Source organism: Hesperophylax consimilis, chromosome 11 (assembly GCF_061612785.1).
Source record: "Hesperophylax consimilis isolate HC1 chromosome 11, BYU_Hcon_1.0, whole genome shotgun sequence".
Taxonomy (NCBI): Eukaryota; Metazoa; Arthropoda; class Insecta; order Trichoptera; family Limnephilidae; genus Hesperophylax; species Hesperophylax consimilis.
Window position 1 is genome coordinate 20,130,433 of NC_142846.1, and position 26,337 is coordinate 20,156,769.

The 26,337-nt window shown below is 33.5% G+C and overlaps 1 protein-coding gene across 3 annotated transcripts in view; it reads left to right on the forward strand.

Moving 5' to 3' along the window:
* LOC149419894 (uncharacterized) overlaps positions 1-26,337 on the forward strand; it is a 76,445-nt gene that overhangs the window by 14,535 nt on the left and 35,573 nt on the right. Inside the window, exon 1 of one of the 3 annotated variants that reach the window (XM_089637366.1) lies at positions 735-1,064. The exons of 1 other annotated variant lie outside the window; for it this stretch is intronic. In XM_089637366.1, coding sequence (XP_089493492.1) covers positions 976-1,064 — 89 coding nt within the window. In that variant the 5' untranslated portion in view covers positions 735-975. Of the gene's footprint in view, positions 1-734; positions 1,065-3,497; positions 3,789-26,337 lie in introns of those variants that run through there. One more of the 3 variants, XM_089637368.1, reaches the window with a different exon arrangement.

The window sequence follows — 26,337 nt, forward strand, 5'->3', positions numbered from 1 at the left end:
AATTCTTAAATATTTTGTTACCCTAGTACCACCTTTCTTAGACTACTTTTGTTTCATCCACATTATAACTAAAACCGTGTTATAAATTTAATTTTTGCCCAAATATTAATGTTGTTAAACCACGGATTTAACTATGATATGGATGCCACAATCAGGCCTTACAAAAGTAGCAGCTGCCTTATTATCTCACACACCCACGTACTACAAGTATTATTTTTTAAACTCGGTACCTACGTCACCTGCTAAAACAATAACAATGTATGTTTGTACCCATTGTTTATACAGCGGAGGCTTGCCATTGTATTTTCTTTTCGATTTACGCAATTTTACAGAATAAATAGTACAGTTGGTATTTTTTCAGTGGCGTAACATAATAGGAGCGGACTACGTTATTGTGCATTTTTTTTAAATTCCGTCCCCCAAATCCGGAGATATTTTACAACTCGGCTCTGCCTTAAAATTTTTCACCCAAAAAAACGGAGATAGTAAAAATGACTACCCTTCAATAATTATTATGCAGATCTCCAAGTAACCATTATTGTACTCGCGCAATTTGGATTTTTAAATTGATCTCGATTTCGTATTACCGCTAACTAAGTTAAATCCTCTGACTTTAGTTAGTCTCGACGCACATATGGATTGTCCTCTTCTCTCGCGGTAAAGCGGTCATTCTATTTCTGTTCCACTGGTCCAACGCATCCAGCTTTACTTCTCTCAGTCTTAATCCTTCTTTCTAGATCGTTCCACTACTGCGTCGATCTACTCCCACATCTAAATTAACTAAATTACAATACTGAACACTAAACACTTTCCTAAATACATTTTAACTATAACTATTTGTTAATAAAACCCATTAACCAGTTTTAAAAGTCTCCATACACGACATTCTAAAAGTTATTATTTAGTGGTTCTTTTCGGTCTAGTTTAAAGTTTGTGTGTTTTTAAACTTATTTATCCTACGAAATTTTCGAAAGTATGTTTCTGGTGAAGTGCAGTCAAAAGCGGCAATTCAAAGACACGAAGACTATGTTGATCAACAGTTACTTTACTTCCCTTTTTCATTTGTAAGTATTTTGTTTTCTTTTGTGTAATTCTTTCTACCTGTCTTTGTTTATCAACGTGTAGAAATTTCTACACCACCTTTATATAAATACCTACTATTTATGTTTGAAACTAACCATTTAGGTCAATCGACCATTGAGTAAAATGCCAGTTAGTACTAAGTTGACGTAACAATACCGTCACCAAGATTATCGTTAGGTATAAGTTAATTTATTTGATTATATTGCTCTCCACATAGTGCGCTGTACAAAAGATTCTAAGCAACCTTTGTTTGAAGTGGTTACTTTTATCTAAGGTTTATACTAAATTTTATTGTAACAAAGTTTACAAGTTAGTAGTTGTTATCTCTCTTGGTTGACTTTATCCGGTAAATATTTATTTCCATTGTGGAATGGATATCTTTATTGTATTCTAATATTTACTTTGGTTTTCATCGCATCCAAAACGTACAAGTTCTTGGAAGTTCAATGCAACGCACTATTGTTAAACCGCCATAAAACAATGAAAATCTGACAACGTTGCTTTATACGATGTGTGCCAAAATCTACATATTATTTTTAATTGCTTGTAATATATGTCGTTAAAATACATCTAGACTTGTTATAATCTCACAAATTCAAGATAATGTGGCAAGTAAGAAACACTCGTGTTTCCAGTATTTTTTTTAATTCAAACATGGTGCATGTGTGACAAAGATAGACATTCAATGAATATGTGCATATGAACGAAATAAACGACAGCGTATGGCGTTTTCGCTTACTACACTCTACATCACGGGTGTGACTTAGATAACAAGATACGCTTGCTTACACTATAATGGTACGTATACATTTGCGAACGTAAACCCGAACTGGGCCACGAATTACGGGAAAGGAACGAAGCAACTACAAACGGAATTCGCGCCATTTGCGGTTGCTTCGTTCTTTCCCTATAAGCTGAGGTTCAGTTCGGCAGTTCGGCTCGCGTGTGCATACGTAGCATTAGACGAACACGGAATACTGTATGAGACGACCTACTGGTTGTCCTTATACTTATGTGTTGCTACGTTCGCTATCTCACTTTCTCTAATGGCGCTGAAATCTTCGAGAACCAATCGAAATAATTGTATTTAATATAATAATAAAATAATTTGTTTGTATTTACGAGTGAAATCTTATTTCTTGGCTTTTAATAGTGTTAGCCGGGTTATGAAAACATTCTCTCATCACACACGAGGGCATTTTTTAAATGTAATTTATTTAGAGGTAGCACACTACCTTACGCGACGTGTGACAGTTTAGTACCTACTAATACTACGAAAATCGAAAGTACTCCGATTGACGTACTTTTTGCTTGCCACTTTGAGATGTCTACAGCGCGTCTATATATACTGTAACGTCATTGATTATACCTATATGTCGATCAGTCATTGGTAGCTGTTTCTGACAGATTAGGCCGAATAAGCGTGTTTTATATTTACATTGAAAAGTTCTGATAACCTTATGTTTACATTGTACGATCGAGCAACCCAATTTCAAATTGACTTTAAACCCACAATTGTGATATTTCCGTTCCATTCTGGTTTCGCTCTTCGCCTTATGCAATACATAATATTGCTTCTGAAAATGCCTCAGTAGAGAACACTCCACATAATCTTTTGTACTAACTGTTGGGATTTGAAAATTATGTTTTTAATATTAATCACTCACAATAATTTCCAACTCTTATATAAACTTAATATGGTGTTTACAAAATAATATACATATATCGTTTAAATTTTAGTAAATACGCTTTTTATCCCCATCGAGGTGGCCAAAATGAATGTTTCCACTTCCCCACCCCTCCCTTCACACATTGTGGCGACGACGATAATCAATAATGTCTCCGGGGAAGGGAAGATGTTGACTTCGCAACATTTTTATAACTATGTATTTCGAATGTTTTTCTAATACTCGACTCGTTCAAATTATTTTTGTATATTTGAAAATATGCGTGATTCCGCTATTTGTTGTATGTTATTATCTTTTATTGATAAATTTAATAATTTTTGCGAAAAGTAGAAATTTAATAAATTTTAGCAATTACCAAAAATTATCACACTGCGGTTATTTTTCTTATTGTGACAGCCCTTTTTCTACAATACCTACCGATGTGATTTTTGGCAGGTAATAAAAAATGTTGCGGTTATAGAAAGGGTATTTTGCACAGTCATATAATTGTCTGTTAATCGTAACTATTTATCTTAATTCTAATGGCTATTTCAAGAACCCAAAATTTTTGAGGCCTAGATAAATTATCGATTAGATAATTAGACTCTTCTCTAGCCTATAGTCCATGCATGTATGCTGTAGACCTCGCTGTAGATAATTACAGTTTCAATGAAAGCAAAGTGAAGGCGGGCAATGCCCATAGATAATACAGAGTACTACTGCCAGCGCAGCCAGTGACAAGCGAACGTTCGTACCGCATGCACAAACGCAACAAACCCAAGTCAGCAAACTATTCCATGTGTGCTCAAGCTATTTTCAAAATGTGCAGTATATTCAATGAAAATCACAATAGCGAATCTGTCAACAAAAGCGAATTGTCTCTGGTTTTAAAAGTGATAACATACTTTTGATTAGTGGTTTATTAACAGTTTATAATATTGTACTGGAAACAAAATAATCGAATTTCATTGCAAAGTGATTTATTTTTGATATCCCACGCCTCAAGATGACCGACATGTTTTCCAAATTTTCTTTACTGTGAGTACTTGATCTTACATATAATTATTTAATCAATATTATTGTATTGTTAAGTTGGTACCGATAGTTTGTCGAAATAGACACCGTTTTATTTATTTTTCTTAATTTTGTTGGTACACATTCTGCTAGTATTTCTGTAAATTCATTTTAGTGTCCATTTATCGTCGGTTTGCTTCGGATGTTTAGACTTCATTAATTAACGAAATCGTTATCGTTACCAATCACAGCATTGCTTCTATCGTAATCATTTTATAACCTACATTCGTAATTGAGTTAATTTCAACAATAATTGTGTCACACTTTTCAGTTCAGTTTTACAAATAAAAGGTAATATTTTTAATTTCAAATAAATGTAGTCGATGCCAACAATCCAAGTGTAGGTAAGTCACCAATAATGCCATTAACAATATATTTGTTTGTGTGTATTGACGGTATTTTCTAGATATTCAGTAATTAGTTATTAATTAATTTACAAAGGTTTTATTATTAATCTTATGCTGCCCTGTTTTTAGTTTTTTGGCCCTGTTATTAAAATATAGTATTTCTGTTTTGCAATAAAATATGAATAGTATAATATTACTAAATCCGAAAACTAAAAACTGCTTTTTGAAGGTGGTAAAATACGCTTTCAATTTTTTTTTTCTATTTTCTGTTTATGTCCGGGTTAATTCTTCCCCACAGGAAAAACTAAACCCTTCCACACACTTTTCCACAAATGTTCATCTAGTCAATCCACATTATGTAAGTACATTATATAAGCATAATAAATACAAAAACAACACGTCAAATCACCAGAGATCAAATGGGAAAATAATTCACCTACTCCAGATATTTTCTTATCAGAGGGTTCGGCTCGGTAGAACTTCTAATTGGACCTAGAAATCCTACTGATCCCTCAAAATAAATATTTTTAAAAAATTTCGTAATCCTACATGTATTTAAATTGACTGATTTTTGCATTTTTATGTATAAATTCTTTGACAGATCTAATACGCCTAAATTTTGAATGAGAGAGCTAGGTATAATGCCAGTAGCCGAAATAACAAATGGTAATATTTTTATAGTCTTGAGAATGCCAAATTCTTTTTATCTCATTTCCTAAATCTGTGTATTTTCTTTTTTTTTCACTAACAGATTTTTGAATATTACAGGAATTTGGAATAGCGACATCAATGATATAAGTTATTTTTTTATAATTTTTGTCATGTAAAACTATATCGGGTCTATTATGACTAATCGTTCGGTCTGTTAGTATAGTTTTATCATAATATATTTTATAAAATTCATTTTCTAAAAATGAATTTGATTCGTATTCATAATATGGTACTATATTACGGCAGTCAATCAAGTTATGTTTAATTACCAAACTTTGGTGAATTATTTTTAAAACTTGATTATGCCTAAATGTATACTCGGACGGCGCACAGTGGGCTGAAAATCGGCTTTCATAGACATAGAGACTTGAATTTTCAAGGGTATTTTTTTTGGCTAGAAATGGATTTTGCTGATCATTACTATGCTATAAAATGTCGTACGAAGCAATTGCGTGTACAAATGAAGGAGTTATAATTTTTTTAAGAAAAATTTGTATGGCGCTGACATTAAAAATGAGGCTATCTCTGGAATCATAAGGTTGGCCGTTCTATCTTTACACACAGATAATACTACTATTTATTTGTATTTTTTGACATACTTCATATTGTGGCGCAAGGTGCGATTTATTTTTTAAAAATCCTAAAGTTGAAAAAAAATCTTTTTTTTTGTTAATGAATCATTTTAATGCTTAAATGCTTTACATATGAGTATGCTTTGTCTAGTTTACTATATTTTATTTACACTGCAAGCCAAAACACTGTGCACAGTGGGCTGAAAATCGCCTTTCATAGACATAGAGACTTGTATTTTCAAGTGTATTTTTTTTGGTTAGAAATGGATTCTGCTGATCATTAATATGCTATAAAATTTTGTATGAAGGAATTGCGTGTACAAATGAAGGAGTCATAATTTTTTTAAGAAAAATTTGTATGGAGCTGACATTAAAAATGAGGCTATCTCTGGAATCATAAGGTTGACCATTATATCCTTACACACAAATATACTACTATTTATTTGTATTTTTTTGACATACTTTGTATTGTGGCGAAACTTGTGATTTTTTTTTTAAAAACCCTCAAAGTTGAAAAAAAAACTTTTTTATGTTGAAGATTCATTTTAATGCTTAAATGCTTTACATATGAGTATGCTTTGTCTAGTTTACAATATTTTATTTACACTGCAAGCCTAAAAGCATTTAAGCATTAAAATGAATCATCAACAATAAAAAGGGTTTTTTTCAACTTTGAGGATTTTTAAAAAAATAATCGCACCTTGCGCCACAATATGAAGTATGTCAAAAAAATACAAATAAATAGTAGTATTATCTGTGTGTAAAGATAGAACGGCCAACCTTATGATTCCAGAGAAAGCCTCATTTTTAATGTCAGCGCCATACAATTTTTTCTTAAAAAAATTATAACTCCTTCATTTGTACACGCAATTTCTTCGTACGACATTTTATAGCATAGTAATGATCAGCAGAATCCATTTCTAGCAAAAAAAAATACCCTTGAAAATTCAAGTCTCTATGTCTATGAAAGCCGATTTTCAGCCCACTGTGCGGCGCTAGTATAAAAACATCCCGATATAATATGTTCTATAGTTTCCGGAAAAGCCAAACATTTTCTACATAAATCAACAATTTGATTTGTATATTTGATTTTATACTTCCTATAATTTTTAATATTAATGACTGTATCCTGAATGGCAAGCACAGACATATTCATAATATGTCTATGATGGCAGGCCTAAATCCTTCTATTTCTACACTCAACTCACCAATATTCAACCATTTGTTTGACGAAAATTTGTCAACGTTCGTATTAATACAAATATAATTTTTTGACATATTAAAAATTTTAAATTCGAAAATAATAAAAACAATTTTAAAATGCTCACCTTACTTTTTTATAACTAAAATTACTGATAAATAACAATGAAATAATTACTAATAATTAATAAAAGTTTTTTTTTTTCAAATCTTTGTATTCGCATTCTACTGTGGTTAACTTGTAGATTTGAATGTAAAGCGTGGTGTTTTCTCTTTCTTACACCGTTTAGATCGTATTTCTCACCACGACAGTAAGGGAGATAAAACGATGTCCATGAAACCATATGAGTTGTTCCCAAAAGCGAACAAATTAGCCTGGAGGGTTAAAAACTGATTGATATGCTAGCTAATGTTAGGCTAGCTTTAGACTTGTAAGTTTTTTCGTAAATTTACGACTTCTAGCCAATGGACATATTGGATTTTCAAAATGCAATATGCCCATTAGCTAGAAGTCGTAAATTTACGAAAAAACTTACAAGTCTAAAGCTAGCCTTATGATATACTTAATTATTTTAATGCTTAGGGTGAAGTATAACGTACCATGGAGAAGGCACGGTTGTGTCAAAAATTTTAACTCAAATAATTGTTATGAGTATATTATCTATCTTCGTATTATATGCCCTATGAATACTATAGTTACTCCCACGATCAAATAAATTAATGGCATGTTTTTTTATAAGTACTTGCGTTTAGTACAAACATTTCTTGTTTTATAATAGCGCCCTTGAGGTGATAACTTCACAAGTGACACTAAAAAAATAGCGCAAGTGTTATACATAATGTCCTCAAGTGCGCTGTTATAATATGACAACCATTGTGAAATTGAATGCTTCTAAACATTTCGGTTTTACGCATTACATTACTTACAGTGGTTGTAAGATACTTACTGACGGAGAAAACTTACTGATAAAAAATACTGTTTATAAAATTATTAATTTTTCTGTTAAAAACGGGACTACAGGCCTATAACTAATGAATCGTCAGAGTTCCTAACAGTATCAGTTAAAAACTAATGTTTTATGAGGACGGCGGAACACGTGGTCTTACAAATACTGATATGCTATGATATTTCATAGAAAATAATACATGTTCTCGATATCTTCTGAATGACTAATATTTTATCAGGAAATTGGCATGCTATCACTTTAACAGCTGTTTCGGCGTTTATAGCCAAAATCACAGTTTGTTAGTGGCTTTTACAATAATACAGAAATAACTACCTATACAGAGACGTACTTGACTTACTTTAACCAGTGATTCTGACATTCGCAGTAAAAAATAATTAAATCTGCCTCCGTTGACTTTGTTTCAGATTTTTTTTCAAAAATGTATGTCAAGTACGTCCCATAAGTTAAGGTTCAGTTCGGCAGTTTGGCTCGCGGATGTATACGTAGTATAAAATAAACATACGGAAACTCTCCGTATAATAATATAAACATAAGTATGTACTCTCAATGAAGGCATGTGGACATTTATCAGAGGTTCCCAAACTTTTTAGGCCCATTGCCAAGTATTTGTATATTTTTCTTCAATCCCTCCATTCTTCCATATTTTATAATTAATTTGAAAATCTATAGATGGTTGAAAATTTAACTTGGTCCAAGGCCAAACCAATGAATGCGGTTGATTCTTATCGTTCTGAAAGTCGCATTCCAAATAGATCTCAACACGAAAAGCGCTGGATTATCTACAGTGTTTATAATAAAAATGTCTATCACCCAAAATCACATTAAAATCGCCCCTAAAGCATTTATAACTCTTGTTCCATAAACTAATGGGCGATGTCGCCCAGGTTGGGGGTCACTGATCTAAGTACAATAAATAAAACTTATGAATAATGGATCTTTCTGAGTACTTGTATCTTGGCAATGCGTAGATCACAGACATAGGAATTAAACTAGATACATTATTCTGTGAAGGAAATTATCTTAGCATTCTTAGGAACAAAGGTTATATTATGATTCTTACAATATTAATCGACATCTCTATTAAATGTTTATTTAATGATTATTTCCTCAATTATTCTAAATTACAGCCATAGATATCTGTAGAAAAATTTAGAACTTCATTAAGTTGAACATGAGATCTTAAAAAATTCAGTTATTGTCTTTAGTAAAATATACATTATTTGTAACAATAATTACGAAGAGAGAAAACAGATTTGGCAATGAACACATTATAATATAATTAATTACCCATATTGAAGTTTCTATCTAGAATCGGGGGTTGATGAACTTTTGCCTGTTTAAGGGTGCGTATAAACAGAATAAAATTTCCTGGGAAAAGACGTTTGGCGTCTTTTGTGGTTTGCTTCGTTCCTTTCCCATAATTCACGGCTCTTCTGGAGGAAATTTTGTTGCATATAAGCGTAGCATTTGATTAGCATAGTTTGTAAAACTTTGACTATTTCGCGTCTCAGCACGTGGTCCGGACTTGATAGACACGAATTGAATTATGTAGTGTCAAATATATTTATTAACTTATTCCAGTTTCACGAATAAATTGTTGTTATTTTTTATCTATACTAATCAATTTATCGTATCAACCTTGTTCTGACAGAAAACATTAAATTATTAGTGTTGAACGATGTTATAAGGTGGAAGTGAAGTGGTTGGTTGATGCGTTTAATTTCCTGATTAACGTAATTGATGCTAAAAAAAGATTTATTCAAGGAGATTTTAATTTTATGAATATCTATATAAATTTATGATTTATTAGTGTCTGGGTATTGTTTAGAAAGGTGTAGCTGTTTTTTGCGCAAGTACCTGAGAACCTATTATAAGACTGGTAGTTTTTTCTGACCTAGGCTACTTGTCGCTTAAAAGCATGATGGAATCTTTTCATACATTTATATTGTAAAAATATCTACTGTTTCTACTTAAAACCACAATGTTTCGCATAAGAGTGGCACGTGTTATACCTGGTACCTTCGATAGAAATCTTATGTATGTATGCTTAACCCTTCAGGCCAATTTCTTAGCTTTTGGGAACAACTCATAATATGATCTCATAGAATGTTATATCTCCCTTACTGTTATGGTTAGAAATATGATCTAAACGGCGGTAGAAATAGAAGACACCACGCTTTTTTTCTATCTAGAAATTAACTACATAAGAATTAAAATTTGCACAAATGTTACTACTGCAATTTGAAAGACTTTTACGAGACAATTATGAGACGTTTTTATTAATTATTTTTATATGAAACGACGAAAAAGTGAGGTAACACTAATGTTTGTTATACATATAGTATTTGTCTAATAAAATAAGTTTTTTTTTACTATATTTTTTATCAGTAATTTTAGTTACAAAAGTAACCAATTTTAATTTATTTTTTGTGTTTGCATAATAAAATTAATATTTACAAAAATTATGTTTATTTCTGAAAATAAAATTTGTAAGCGTATATTTCCGCTTTTTGAAAACAGTTTAAAGTTTTTGGATACGTTCAGAAATAATCCATTTATTTGGATTTTATTGCAAAACGAAAATACTACGACCTTCTGACCGAATACGCCCGCGGCCTGATGAGTTTTTTGTTTGCGTGTAGTACAGATAAAAATAATGACGAAATGCGTGCATTCATGAAACTTTCTTTATATATTCGTCTTGGCAGTATAAATGAAGATCTGCAGAGTACGCCAAAAAAGCGTCGGAGGGGGAGGAAAGGATTAAAAAAAATATGCTTACAAACTAGGTCGAGTTTGGGTATCGTTTAATGAGACTACTCCCAAGTCGATAGACTGAAAATTTGATAATACAATGAGATAATATAGGTTTTTTTTTTAAATTATCACTTTAGAAGGGTTTTCAATCTCCGTAGATTTTCATTTCTTCTGCCAAGATTTTGTAATTTATTTTGTGTCATGCTTGGTTTTATCGCGATTGAGTGCTAATGAGTGAGTAATGTTGAGATCGAATCGAATTTGGAATAAACGGTACGTTGTATTGCCATTTATAAATTCAAATCTTTTGCAATGAAAAGACTCAATAAAGTACCTAATCTGAAAGAATCTCCAGGCTTGATAGAAAAACTGTTGTTTGAAAACCTTTTTGTTTTAGTAAATAGGGAAATGTCATGCAAATAAAATGCGAGACATCTATAATCATAAATTTTCAATATGAGATGAGATATTTTCCCATTATATTATGCCTACATATTATGAAGTGATAAAATATGTATAAACAATTTATTGCTCTTATCCTTATTGTTATCATTATGAATGTTAACATTGATGTCTACATTCGCCTAAAATAAACACAATATTTAATATGAACGTATGTTCTTGAATTCTTCCGTCTTGGTTGTTCATTATTGTTTGTAGTCAGAAATGTAACTTATTGTCAGTGCCTAGGTATTTACCTCGATTTCATTGAAAATATATTTTTTTAACGGGAAGGTGCTTACTATTTTGTGCACAATGTCAACGGTAGGTAGTAGGTACCTACTTATTTCACAATTTAACTTAACCTATGTGAAGGTTAGAAGTCAGAATATAATTAATTATAGTGAGAAATTTCTACTGTAAATTTCCTATTGTAATTATTAGTTACCTCTGGCAAGGTGTTCCTCACCTTAATGTGAATCTGATTACTCGATGTCAACATCAATTAAGCAATACTGCAGTTGAGATTATTGTCATGTTTGATCAGGATTGTTTATTCATCTACCAAAAATAACTCAAGGTCGTATTTTTAAATTTCCTTTTTCATTATTATTTAAGTCTAGTTATCGCTGCCAGACATCGTAATCAGTTCCTACCTACAGTAACACCTGATACCTCATATTCGACTCCTATTCCGTAATGTCTCTCGGAGCGACAGTCAGGGTCGACTGCGACTGTCCTAGATTCGTGGTTACCTTCCTACTGACGTTTCGGGGTATTGTGTACCTACTGCTTTAATGGTTCTTGACTTCTAGAAGTTTCGGTGTATCCCCTTTCAATCGTTTTTCTACTGTCAAACATTTTTCTGTTGAATTCGGTGAATAGTTTCATTCAAGTCTTGTTGTCATTTTGTGGCGTAATTTAATAATATTTCACTGCAAAAGCTCTGTACCTTATTTCTAAAACTCTAAGCCAATTGGCATGCCGCTGTTGTAATCTCTTCATCGTAATATCTCCCATATTTGGCCAATCATCTAACACAAAGAAAAGTTATAACAGAGCGAAAGTTCTGGAAGCTCCGAGAAGCTCTGGGAAGATGTAGAATCATTATTTATCTGTTTTCTATACATTTACTTCAATTTTTGCTTAAAATTATGATGATGTTTTAAATAATAAATATATAATTTCAACTTAGGCTGTCTTTTCCGTATGTAAGTTTTTTTCATGTAAGTCTCTTACCTTAATGTACAGTAAGTTACAGAAGTCGTAAGAGGCGTAAGTTTTTGACAGGTCTGCGTCCGCGCGAACTTTCAGCCTTCTCACAACTTATGAAATGAGTTTGATAAGTTGCTTACTGTAAGAAATGTTACCTTAATGTTACGCGCCGATGAATTTTGAAATAAAATTTCGTAGGTTTTTTTTTCCTTTAAAACTGTTTTTTTTGTTTATTATATGGATTAAAATCGGATTAAGATATGTGGATAATTACATTATTAACTCCCGAAAACAATTTAAAAAATAACACTAGATTCCAAAGAGATATCATTTATTTTTCATATGGAAAAAAGCTTGTATGTAAATGAGCACCCTTCTTTTTAATTATGTAAGGCGTAAATTTTACTTACGAGTATGAATCCAGTCTTGTGGCTACGCCACCCCATAGATAAGTGACGATTTCAAGCAGACAAGCTTTGTTCACGTTGATATTAGGAGTCGAAAACTCCTAGACTCTTTCTAGTCAATTTGTAGACAGCAGAGGAAAACATTTCTCTGAAAAATTACTGGAGTGCAACCTGCATGTGGAACATGTGAGATTCCATTTGATAATTGCATTGCACCAAAATAAATCTCGTTATGACAGAACATCAGAACGCATTGGAGAGCTATTATCGTTTACTGTCTTGTCCCCATTTGTTCTAGAATCTAATCTCCAATAGCTTCGTCCAGATAGTCCACACAGCGCACGTGAGCTATTCCCAACCATCAAATATATAATCAAGGGCAAAATAAAGTGTATGAAATCATTTCCATTTATGTTTAACTATTGCGTGAGGCTTTTTTGCACTTGTCTTTGCTCTTGCGTCGCACGCTTCTCGGAGTCTGGAAGAAGCTAGACTATTGCCGATGGCTTATACAAATTATTCTGATTGCCTTGAATGAACTCAAACATATAATGACAACCTACCTACTATATAATTATTATTTTTAGATGAGTAAATTTCTTGACTAAAAGTTGTAAGTACATTTATTTGTATGGTCCATTTATTTTCTATCGTGACTTTTGTTATTGTTAGTCAATTATTCCAGCTCTGTGCTTTTATCTTTAACATACCACAAGGCTACGCGATGCTTGAATACATTTGCAAACGCTATCGCATAACACTTGTAGTCATAATGCCTTAACCGCCGTCCCATGGTGATAAAGAATATGATCGTTTTATACTCGTATACCTGTCTGTCTGCTCGGTCGCTTAGCCTATTGGTCATCATGACTGTTCCGAAACGATTATTACGTATAAGTATGATTCGTACCAAGACGTCAAATAATTATGGTGAGATTATAAATTACATAATTTACAGAAAGTTTCATTAGAAAAGGGGTATTCATTATGAATACTTTGTTGTTTTGTTCGTGGCACACAATAACGTCACGGTGCGTATAAACAGGACAAAATTTCTGCAAGCAACGAATTACGGGAAAGGAACAAAGCAACCGCAAGCGGCTATTCACGCAACTTTTTAATACGAAAATGCCGTCGGGTCCCACCGTTTATTCCGTTCACACACATATTTTTTAATGTCTTTGACATAGATGAACAACGTTTAAATTAAGAATGTTTCTTACCTGCCACATTTTATCTTCATTTTGAGAGATCATAGCAAGTATAGATGTATTGTAACATCATTGGAACACGAATAAAATTTACTTTCTTCATTAAGTAGGAACCCCCATTAATAACAAATTGATAACCATATTTCACGTCCACGTAAAATCCAAAAATAAATTTTAATGATTTGTAATATTATTATATTACTGTAAAAAAATTCTTCTTCTAGCGTCGCTACCAAAGATATTAGAAGAACGAGATGTGCCATGAGCAGTTCATACTGTGCGGAATTGTTTTGCCCAGTGTCGCCGGTTTTGTTCACCAATACTACTGCACACCTTCGCTTACGCTAAGGTATCCGCACTAATACATAGAACAGATTTCTGTGCGTACACGTCCCGATAGTATTCAAAGTACCCTAATTAGGTAGTACTCCGCCTACGGTCCGGCGGCCAACATAGCATATCTCGTTCTTCTAATATCTTTGGTCGCTACAATAGAAAGTTGGACACTTTTAATGAATTTTTTTTCTTTGGTCAGTCGCTTTTAACAGTTGTCATACTACATCATTCTGTTCCATCATCTAAAGTTCTTCAGTGAGTATATTCTTTAACAGTTGTCGTAGGTACCACATCATTCTGTTCCATCATCTAAAGTTCTTCAGCCAGTATACTTTTTAACAGTTGTCGTACTACATCATTCTGTTCCATAATCTAAAGTTATTTAGCCAGTATACTTCTTAACAGCTGTCGTACTACATCATTCTGTTCCGTCATCTAAAATTCTTCAGCCAGTATAATATTCCTTACCCACGAAACTTCATTTTCATTCGATTTTACCTTGAGGTAGGCGACACATCATTACGCTGTACGCTTCATGGTTTAGCCATCAGCATTTATGGCTCGCCATACACTACCAATCGAAATGTATAGCGATCGATATGCTGAAATAGCTAGGGGCCACGAAAATATAGAACGCCTGTAGCGTGGTCTGTCACAGGCTTGAATGAACAACTTTATAGTTCTTTATATTTATAATAATTCGTTCCCGGTCATATTATAGGAGTCTCCTTCCTTTGATGAACATAATTACTTCCCCGTTATTGATTTATTCCCTCCGTGAGTTTTTTTTACATTCTACGGAATATTCACTTTTGAAAAAGGTATCCGGCTTTTTGGTGATAATATTTTTAAATGCCTGTTTCCATATCTAAGTCTAAATACTTTGGGTCTTTATATACATGCGGGCCAACCATGAACTATTTACATAAATGACATTATTTTAGGCAACTCGTAGTTTCTTTCAATGACATGTAGTACGTCGAAAAATGAAGAGCAAACGGACGATACTGATTGTGATCTCGACACAACAAACCCCACGGCATCGGTTTCACAGATGAATCTACTTTGTAGTGAGAATGGACGTTTAGTAAACCTTAAAAAGTCGGTCTTACTCCTCTTGGAGGGTTCCGAAACCCACCGAAAGATAGTTTTATAATCCATTAACTAGGATGATAAATTCCTAATATTTTCATACGTATCATTTCGCTGTACTCATTACATCTCGTTAATTTGAATGACACTCATTAATTTTCCCCGCCATTCTGACAATGACACAGATCTGGGAAGCTGTGATGATTCTCCATCCGTCATTTCAATGCAGCCCAATGAAGGAAGGCATTGATGATAACGAGCTCTCATTTGTCAAACGGAGAGTTAGGTCCAAAGATATTAGAAGAACGAGATATGCTATGTTGGCCGCCGGACCGTAGCCGGAGTACTACCTAATTAGGGTACTTTGAACGGTATCGGGACGTGTGCGCACAGAAATCTGTTATGTATTAGTGCGGATACCTTAGCGCAAGCGAAGGTGTGCAGTAGTATTGGTGAACAAAACCGGCGACACTCGGCAAAACAATTCCACTCAGTACGAACTGCGCATAGCACATCTCGTTCTTCTAATATCTTTGGTTAGGTCCATTTGGCTCAATCAAGATACTGCAAATAGCTAGGTACCTACTTGTCGCTTGTTGCATTTTCTATATGCAACTATGCACTGCCCGCAATTAGGGATTATATAACATAATGCAATCTGACTACTGTGAGGGTGGTTTTTTTTTTTTTTTACAGTAATACCGCACAAGAGTCCCAACTGCTCCCGTCTGGAGCCAGTGAGACTATGGCATCCCCAATTGGGGTATGTTGTGAGGCTGAGGGTATTGGGGAGGGGAGGGAGATGGGGAAGAGGAAGGTGGGGAAGTACCTGGCTATTCAGATCTGGTCACCAAACACGGCTAAAGCCATTTCAAGCAACGTTTCAATTCTGAATGGTGGTCTTACACCAGGGCGATACTGAGAGTATCTTCCACTCTGGAACGTGCCGCAAATATACTATATATTATTTTAAATTAATTAATTGTGAAATAACACAAATAATCAAATAAAATTTATTTGCGCACGCCGGGTTCGAACCCGCGACCTTCGGATCTGTAGTCAAAAGCGTATACCACTAGACCACGCCGGCCGTCGTGGGTACAGATACTCTCAATGTCGCCCCAGTGAGGGGTAACCATTCGGAAGCAACACTTCGCTTGAAATGGCTTAATTAGCTATATTTACTGCCGTTGTTCCCAACTTTTCGACTGATTAATCTGAGGCTTCGATCATATCCGCCTATTCCGTTATATTATCTAATATTACCATCCACATCTTCGTCTTCTCTGTCCATAAAAAATCGATACTAAAAATGATAGTATAATTGGCAATACGCAATATGAAAAATAGTTCGTGAACCGAATGATGTTCGACATTTCGCTACCATTTTTTACTCTGTTGACACTTTTTTATAACTAATCCTTTTATTGAGCCAGATGTTAATCCAGTTGTTTGGTTCCTCTGGCTTCATCGGAGAGTTGCGTTGGGAAGAGCGTAGTTCTGCATTTCATGTTTTCTGGAATGTTTAGCCAAAATTTCAGCTCAGCAGATCGGTAGGATTGGGAACAACGGTCGTTAGTAACCAGATTAAGTTAAATAAATTAACAGATTCTTCACAAATTTGCTATAGTTCCAATGACCAATGACTCAGGGCAGTTGTCGACTTTGGTTCGGTATTTATTAAAAAATATTATCCGGCCTCTGAGAGCTCTGATATAACCCATTTTTCTTTTATAAGCGTCGTTTTTAATGAAATGATAATTTTTCTGATTAGTATGTACCTATTTTTGGAATGCACCACATAAGTAATATGTACTGGATGTAGATAATAAATGCATTTGACTCAATTGATATATAAACATGTGAAAATGCTACGTGCCACCAAACACTGTGTGGTATCTATTTGCTTTTCGACAAGAATAAATAAAACATATTTTTAATTGTGTATGTCCATGGCTAATTAATAATACTAATAATTGACATCTAATCATAATTGGGTGTTTACAAGTCAAAGTGGAAGATACTTTTTATTTATTTAAACAAAAAGTTTACAATACGATATAATATATTATTACACAAATTAAAGAATAACTTTGTTTTAAACCACTTTATTACATTTATAGACGTCGACCGGTTTCGGTTGAACTCAACCTTCATCAGGACAGTACAAATATAAACTCAGTTTATATTTGTACTGTCCTGATGAAGGTTGAGTTCAACCGAAACCGGTCGACGTCTATAAATGTAATAAAGTGGTTTAAAACAAAGTTATTCTTTAATTTGTGTAATAATGTCAAGCCACAAAGTGTTTGCTTCCTTCGATAATTTAATATATTATTACTCATCAATATTGTTTGCTAAAGGTGTCATAGATTTCGTGTATTTCCTTAATAGATTAGCATATTTTTTTATTGTATTTAAGTTTACACACAGTAAAAACATCACATTTCAGAATTGATATATTGCTTGAGCGAATGCCTTTCGCGATTTTGATCAGATCTGCACCCTCCTCGGCCGTTCCTCAAATTTCATGTTCACACAACAATCACAATTTTTTGGGTATCATGAGTCACACCGACTCTACCACTTTTTTCTAAATTAAACCCTTACCAATTGGTAAGTATATTATGAAGGGTGCTTCGATAAAGGTCTAGATGGAGTTCCTACGTGCATTCACGCATGCGCCTAACCTCATTCCATAGATATTTGACAGCCTAGCTGGGTGTTGTGTTTACAGTTTACGAGTTTTTCTAGAATGTTTAAAAAAGGTTAATTGGTGCCAAGTACTACTGTAAGTACCTTATTCGGTTCAATAAAGACGAATGAAAGTAAGAAGGTATGGGCATGTTGATTTACTGTATCGATGTAGTTTCTGGTTTATGCCTGCAGTCACGTAAGCACTTGTCATTTTGAAATGGCTTTAGCTATGTTTAGTTACCAGATCTGATTATCTTCCCATTTTCTTCAGCCTCTAAATATTTTGGGATGCAAAAACGCCGCTGGCTTCAGGCAGCTAGAATACTAAATAATAATTTATTCCATATCGAAAGTAGGTACTTATAGACATTGTTTCTGTGACATATTTTTTGTGCCAATAATTGTTTTTTGGTGTCTTACGTACTAATAGCGGCACGTTATCGTAATTATATTATTACTATCTAGTCTGAATTCTTGACAAATCATTTTAATGTTGAAAATAACACAATTGTGTTTGAAAAAAAGTTGTGTTTTTAATTAAATTATCAGAATTATCTCATTATTGTCGGATGCGAATGGTGTAGTTGGCAATACCGACTGGCAATAATAATTTGTACAAAATTATAAAAGTGCATCAATGTCAAATGCTTAAACTACCGGCTAGTGCCAAAAGCTGCTTGAAATTGTACGATCCTAAGCATGTACCTACAGTAGCGTGAATAATGCAATTATTTTTGTTTAGCCATTTGTCATCTCTACTTATACTTACACTAACAGGCTTGACAATCTGTATATTAAGTAGACACGTAGGCAGATGATTGATTCACAATCTTTCTTGACGTAAATCTCGTCATCAATTATAATATAGTCAATATGATTTTTTTGTTTATAACCTTAATTATAATCAAACGAATGCATTGAATTATTTATTTAAATAAAAAACGGCACATAATGTGCCATTAACATAAATATAAAGTTGAAAAGTTTAAAGGTTAAATATAAAATCAAGTTATGTAAATTAATTATAAAAAACATAATATATGTATTATTAATAATTACTTCATAGAAATTATTTGCCAACGATGCCAATGTGTACAAAACATAAATAACCTCTCATTCTGCGCACCCTGAACGCACCTCACCCTATGTACCCGGGCACCCCTGCTAAATCACCAAACGTAGCGAACCACTTGGGGTGACCTCTGGTGAAATGGTTGCCCGGGCGGCGGTACCCAAACCCGCCTCCCAAAACAATAAATTAATAAACTGAAAAAAATTGTAGAACTAGTTCCTCAGTCTACTTGGATACAACTTCGGTAAAAGTCCTTGAAATTTTCCGTATGTGAGGCTGCATCGCGTATTCACTCGACAGGTTCTCTCTTGATTCAACAAATTATCTTGTTTTTATTATCAATGTTATCTTTTAGCCATTATTTGTCTTCCTCGCAGCATACTTCCTAATTCCCTTCATTACGTACATATTCTACGATTCAATTATTGCATAATCAAAAGGGTAGGTATCTACTAAATTATCGTATGTAATATATCTATTTGTGAAACATCACAATATCTCACACATAAATAATACAGCAATCAGCGGGAACAATACAATCAGATTTCAGACAGTGAAATCTTGAGTCGGAGTTGCATCACTCGTATTTCACTTGTTCAAGCTTCAACCGTTGTTGACCTGAATTCTGTCCGATTAGAAGTTAGTTAATTATCACCTTGCCCGCAAATCACTTGGAGTCCCTTATTTAGCAATACCTCTAGGTATTAAAAAACTACATTTCGTCCGGTAATCGTAAGCAAATTACCTTTTGGTCGTGACTTGTAACACATTAAATTGAAATGGGCGGGTAATTTCATCTTCTATATGCCCTGTCGGCAATATTAGGACCAGTTAGAGTTGTGAAACAGTTTTTTATGACCTAAAGAAACAAGTTAAACTTTTCTGTGTTCCTTTTTGATGTTCTGCGTTTCACCTTTCCTAGTGTTTGTAGCAAGTACAGGGTGCAGCAAAACAAACTGTGCAGTTTTGCAGGGCCGGTACATCCCGTGTAATGGGGGTAGGAACCTGGGAGGGGTCTCACCATGCAAGGGGATATAACTCAGATCGAAAATTGGAACCGTGAATATTGTGACGTCATATTGTTGGCTAACTATATCCACCCATGAAAACCTAAAAAAACTAGAGTTTTCATTGGTGTATGTATAGTATAATAAATAGGCTCCGAATGATAATTGTACCGTCTATGTATTGGGATATATATGGTTTTTAGGACCAATTTGTTTCATACAAATAGCCCGAAGATATTGATCTATTGAGTGGATTATTTGTGTTACCATGATTTGGTCCGGACAACGACGGGGCATCGCCGTCCACATGTTTCTTGAAAATGGCCGTTCTTTCGTTGCCACCCAGCGGGCCTTCCTGCTGCAATTTGCAACTTCTTCCAGGGGCTACCTGAAGGAAAATGTTTTTAAACATCGGTCCCACTCCTTGCAAGAACTCAAGGATCGAATTCGGGAGGAAATCGCGTCGAGATGTGCCAAAATAAGGCCGAAAACTTCAGGAATCGCCTTCATCAATTTATCGCTACTGTGGACCCTCATCTTTCTGATGTCATCTTCATGAGTAAAACATGATTTACTGAATAAAATAAAGCCAATTTCTTTAAGTTGAGCCGTTTTTTTTAATAGACCTTTAAAACTACACTGTCTGTTTTGCCGCATCCTGTATAAGAGAATTAATTAGAACGTTCGTAATATTCCCAAGTTTTTCTTCAACACGGTACAAAACATTTTTTAATTTTTTTATTGAAAGATGTTTTAAATAGTTACTACATGTTAGCCACCACGTTTCATCTTTATTTTCTAGCATCATCTGTTTGATTGTACATTTTCCTTGTGAATAAATTATCTTCGATTGAAACCTGTTTAGAATCATAAAACCGAGGATACCTACTGACGATCTAATGAAGAACCTACTAGCTACTAGTAGGCGTGAGCATGATTCACTTTAGTGTATTTGATTACATAAGACAATCCGAAATTAATATTCTCCAGTATAGATTATAGATATCGACTGAGGAGTAGTGCCTATTTGACATAACTGATGAACTGTGCTGAACATACAAACAGGTCACAGGATATATTCAAATTTTGAAATCTTCTTGAAAGGGAAGCTTGTTCCATTTGTAGCCATGCGTGGAACTCGAGTCATAGAAGGTAGTTACTATCCCACTTGCCGCATCATGCTAGTCAGCTGGTTCTCGTGGTATTTTGTTGACATTTTTAATGCGTATACAGCGATTGTAAATAGCACGCGAGAATCCGCGTGATGCAATGTCTCGTGGAGTGGCCTGGGTCCTAGTGATATTATTAGAAAATCATTCCTGTATTTTGTGCCTGCCGTCTAACTCCAGGTTATCGAGACCACCTCGAATAACTTTGGTCCAATTACATTTATAAATACTATATTGCTTTCAAAATATGTAACGCTTTTGATAAATAATATAGGAGTCAAATAATCTAGACATTATTTGCAGACCGAATTCACTGTTGTTGCAGAGATTAGAGAATGGCGTGTTTTATTAGATAATTATGATTAATATGACGGAAATTATGTCTAGTGAAATCTTGCAACTTGTTACCTCGTGATTTTAAATGAGATAAATGTAAAAGTTCATTAAATGCCAACTGTTGAATAAATAGGTACTTTCTCTCATTCGATGAATTCAGTTCGTTGACGTCTGAATAAAAAGATACTCACCAAATATACCAAATCAAATGAATCTAACTGAATGAAAATGAAACTAAACTATTAATACTAACTAACTATATTAACCTTTATAACAAGTTCATTAAAATCTATACTGATGGTCGTATTATTAAAACGATAAAAATAATGTAACTCCGTCCGTCCGATAATCCTTATCTCGATAAGCTGCTAACGGTATTGTAAATATTATGTTATAATTTACAAGCGGCTACCACAGATATAACACTACCTAGGGGTTCTTCGTATCGGCAGCCTTATCTGAATTTTATAATTCCGACCTAAAGTCTATCATCTTCACCCGAACGACTAATAATAAAAAATCATAATATTATTGTCACGTATACCAGACGTGCCTACTTCTTCTTCCTTGTTGCTCTTATTTGTATTTAGTCTAGAACGTCTTAAAATTGTTTTAAAACGCAATACAAATTGTACAGAATTATCAGCAAAATTAATATGTTTGTCATTCAACCAGATCGTATGTCCTCGGCAGTAATTAAAACTACGAATAAATCCCGTCTGATTTGACCTGCATTATCTATTTGTATGGAATTTTTCATCATTCATTGTTCATTGTCGTGTCCTATTCAACAAAGTTGCGGGGGTCTGTCTTATCTATGTGCAGTGGTTTTTTACAAAAGTGATATATTAAAAAAAATGTCAACATGTTGTGGTTGCATCACTCTTCTTTTTCTCTTATCAGTTTTAACGAGTTCATACTTTTAACGACCATTCGACATTGTCGCAATGACGAATTATATTAATTTCTGTTTGTTTTAGTATTTCGTTCTTATCTGTGTCTCAAATGGCATTACCCATTGGAGAATGATCCCATTGAATAGTGGTCAATATTATGATCCTGCTGCTGGGAGCTCCGTCGTTTCCTGCCTTCATTGTAGGTGTTACAAACTGAGTTATCAGTGGCAGCATAAGCGTTTCTAAATGTTATTATTTATCACTTCTTCGATTTTATCAGCGATTTGCGGTTTACCAAATGATAAGTGCTAAAATCAATATTTGTCTTTAATATTGTGTCTCGCAGAGGTTAAACCATTTTAGCAGTTGAAATCCTTTTAAAAACATATAATTTATTTTGTACTTTTCTGTGGTCATTATTTGTGAGCTATTTTTAAACTAGTATAATATTATGTCCATTATTTTTTAAACAGCATTGAATATCAATAATAAAACTAAAGTAGTACGAATCATGTATCTTAATTCATAAACCAACACCTAAATACAAAGCAGTTTTAATTTTTTTGTACAGTTTTACGCTCGCAACAATACCAGGATACAATTAATTTATTCCACCTAGGTGTATGACCGATTGAAAAGTACTGTTTTGTGTTTAAATCTAAATAGATTCAGGTTTTTAAATAATAACTAAAAGATTTTAAATGAATATTTTACTTCCTTACGACAATTAATTATTTGTGTGGTCACTTTATCTACATCAAAACTCCCAGATCTGAAAGATATTGACAGTAGTTGTATTAAATACCATACCTTGTACTAACTTTTGTATATGTACGAAATCATAATGTTTGGTTTTGAGATATTAGCTTCGAAGTTAGACAAAATAGATTTTTTCATGTTCTAGATTTGTTTTTATCTTTTTCACAGGGACTTTTGATTTGTTGATTTTATACAAGTAACCTATGTTTCTTACACGCCACATTGGTGCATTGCCATAACAAATCTTAATGACACACTGAAAAATTTATTGGAATTATATGTATTCTTAAAATGTAATAAATATACTTATATTTGTTTTTGGGGTGTTATGCCGTGTTGCGCTAACTCCTTCTTTAGCCAACGTTTCGGACAACGTTACAGTGTCCATCATCAGGGCAGATGTGTGAAATGGATGATGGACACTGTAACGTTGTCTGAAACGTTGGCTAAAGAAGGAGTTAGCGCAACACGGCATAACACCCCCAAAACAAATAACAAAAATGCTTTTTGCCGTGAAAATCTTAAATTAAATATAATTAAATTAATTTACAAATAAAGGTTTTATTTTCACATCGAAGTTCATTAAAAAAAAATCTTTTTTAAAGTGCAAAATAAAACTGCCGATACCATGGTGCGATATGTTTACGCGGTGACCGGATAAATCATCAAAATGATAATTCATTACATCTTTAAAAAGTTATATAAATTCATGGAAAGTGATGAAACAAAAACTTTATTAACTGGGTTAAGTATGTTAGGTTAGGTTTAAATTTTATTTTCGTCGTTTCTAATGACTTTATATCACTTTTTAAAGGTGTGTTGAATTGTCGATGTGTTGCTTTATCATGGAACCGTTTACGCTGCGCAGCAATCGAACCTCCCGACTCAGAGTTTTATGGTGCATAGTCCGCTAAGCTATGAATGTCGTCCGTTGGTAATAACAATAATAATAAATGAGCCCCCCGCGAATTTTAATCAGGTATCAACCTGGTTAAGAGTTCATAATATGCTATAATCAACTTATAAGTCTCATCGATAACGAGAGCTTACTTTTTGTCGAGAAATGATAAGACTCTGATAATAATTTTCGTGAACATAATACCTACACTTTCATCATTATTAAGTGATTTTTTGTAAAATATTATCTTTCTACAATTATTTATTCTGTCGCTCAACATCAGCTAGTAGATTTTTGCATGCAGCTGTTGATATGTATCTTACATTCTGATAATAATTTAGTATCATTATTATAATACATAATAGCTCTGAGCGATTCGCAGAAATTCAAATGTAATACAGTCGACTCTCGTTAATTCAAACCTGCGATAATTCGAACCTCTCTATAATTCAAAGTTATCACGAGTTCCCTACGAAATCTCTTTATATTTCGACCTAAATCCATACATTTTTGTACACTTGGTAATTCAAACGAAAAAAATCATTGCTATATAACAAAACGACGCGTTAATTCGAACTCATCGGCGTTCAACATTCGACAATTCAAAGTTGCAGAGAGAAAGAGGCGGAAAGATTGTTACACACACGTTAGTACAAATACAATTTTTCGACAAGTTCAAACGTGTATTGTTTTTGTTATGATTAGTTTGTGACACACACTCTAACGATTCTCAACTGCTTCAAAAAATCTGGTTTCTTAAAAGAAGATCAGGAAAATCTTCCAATACTTATGGATGATGAAAAACCAGCAATAGAACCATTAATTGACATCAGCGATGTGAGTTTTCTTGACTTTGTTCAAGTGGATGAAGATGTTGCTGTCTCAGGTTCACTAAACCGATGGCGAAATTTTATCTGCGACAGATACTAATGAAAAAAGTAACGATGAAGATGAGGACGATACATCAGAACCTTTGGCAGAAGTGTCAGTTAAGGAAGCAAGATCCTCATTCGATACCTTACAAACCTTCTGTCTACAAAACGAAAGTGATGAAAAAGCATTTCAGGCACTTTTTCTCTTAAAAAAATTTATTGAGAAGTCTGAGCAGCAGCAATCTGCTTTGAAGCAAACCAGTATAACAGAGTTCTTTCTTTCGAAAGATTAATTAATTCACATTATGATTACATGTATGTACACGAATGTACCTATAAACTTTTGTCATTGTTATAGAATAGGAGTTAATAAATAATAATTGATCAACACTTAAGAATTCGAAGTTTTATTTATTTACTCTCACAAATTTCGAACCATTTGATATTTCAAACACTCGATAATTCGTAATATTTTAAGAGTCCCTCGCGTTTCGAATTATCGAGAGTCGACTGTATTGTCATCAAATGGCCACTTAGCAATAAGCGCCAATTTTTTTAAAATTGAAAGATCTCTTTGTGTTATGCTTGTCAGTTGATCACAATTTCGAAGAAAGCTGGAACAGACCTACATAGAATCAGTGTAACAGGGACCTCTCAAATTTTAAAAAAACAACGAAGTGCTAATTCACGTTTGGTGACAACGTAGCCTTTGAATATTTTGTAAGTATCTTTCTACTGTCTATTAATTCTGTCGCCTATTTAGCATTAGCAAGTAGATTTGAGCATACCGGCGTCGGGTACTGAACCCTTGACCTAGTTGAGTCAGTATTCACACCTTACCGCTGTGTCATGGGGTCGAGGTTCTATTCAAACAAAGTTCGTTGCTAATATTTTTCTTCGACAACAAGGTTATCTTTGCAACGTCATTGTACGAGCGGTGTTGATAGTGTTATTTTATGGCGTTAGATTCGAATTAATTATTATTTACAGAACAAGTTAATAAAAACAAATTCGCACATGAATTTAAATAAATTGAAATAATAATATCGCCCAGTGAAGAACCACACCATTGAGAATTTAAACGTTGCCCTATCGATGGGGTTTTGTCATTTTCAGTGACCACTTCTGAATATTAAGTGACAATTAAGTTTTTTGGGTCCAAATTTTAATGTATATACCACAAAATTGTGTTCCGATGTAAATCGGCAGTTTGTCATTTAAATTCGAAATTATTTTTTAATAATTTATATTTTCGAAGTAGGTAGGGCAAAATTATCATTAACTCACAAATAATTGAAAAGCTAAGTCCAAAATTGTGAAAAATCTATTTCTTTATTGGCCTTTATTTTATAATATGAAACACAGATAAATGAAGTAAGTAGCTCATATTCGTACTATATATTTGCTACACCTTTTGATGAAAAAGGTGTAGCAAATATAGTTTATTCCATTATTTTAACCTCAAATCCAAATTTAGTCTTTGACCACAAAATAAAGTCAATGATTGTGAGGCTCCGTTATAGGCGTTTAAAAAAAGAAGAAGATTATTT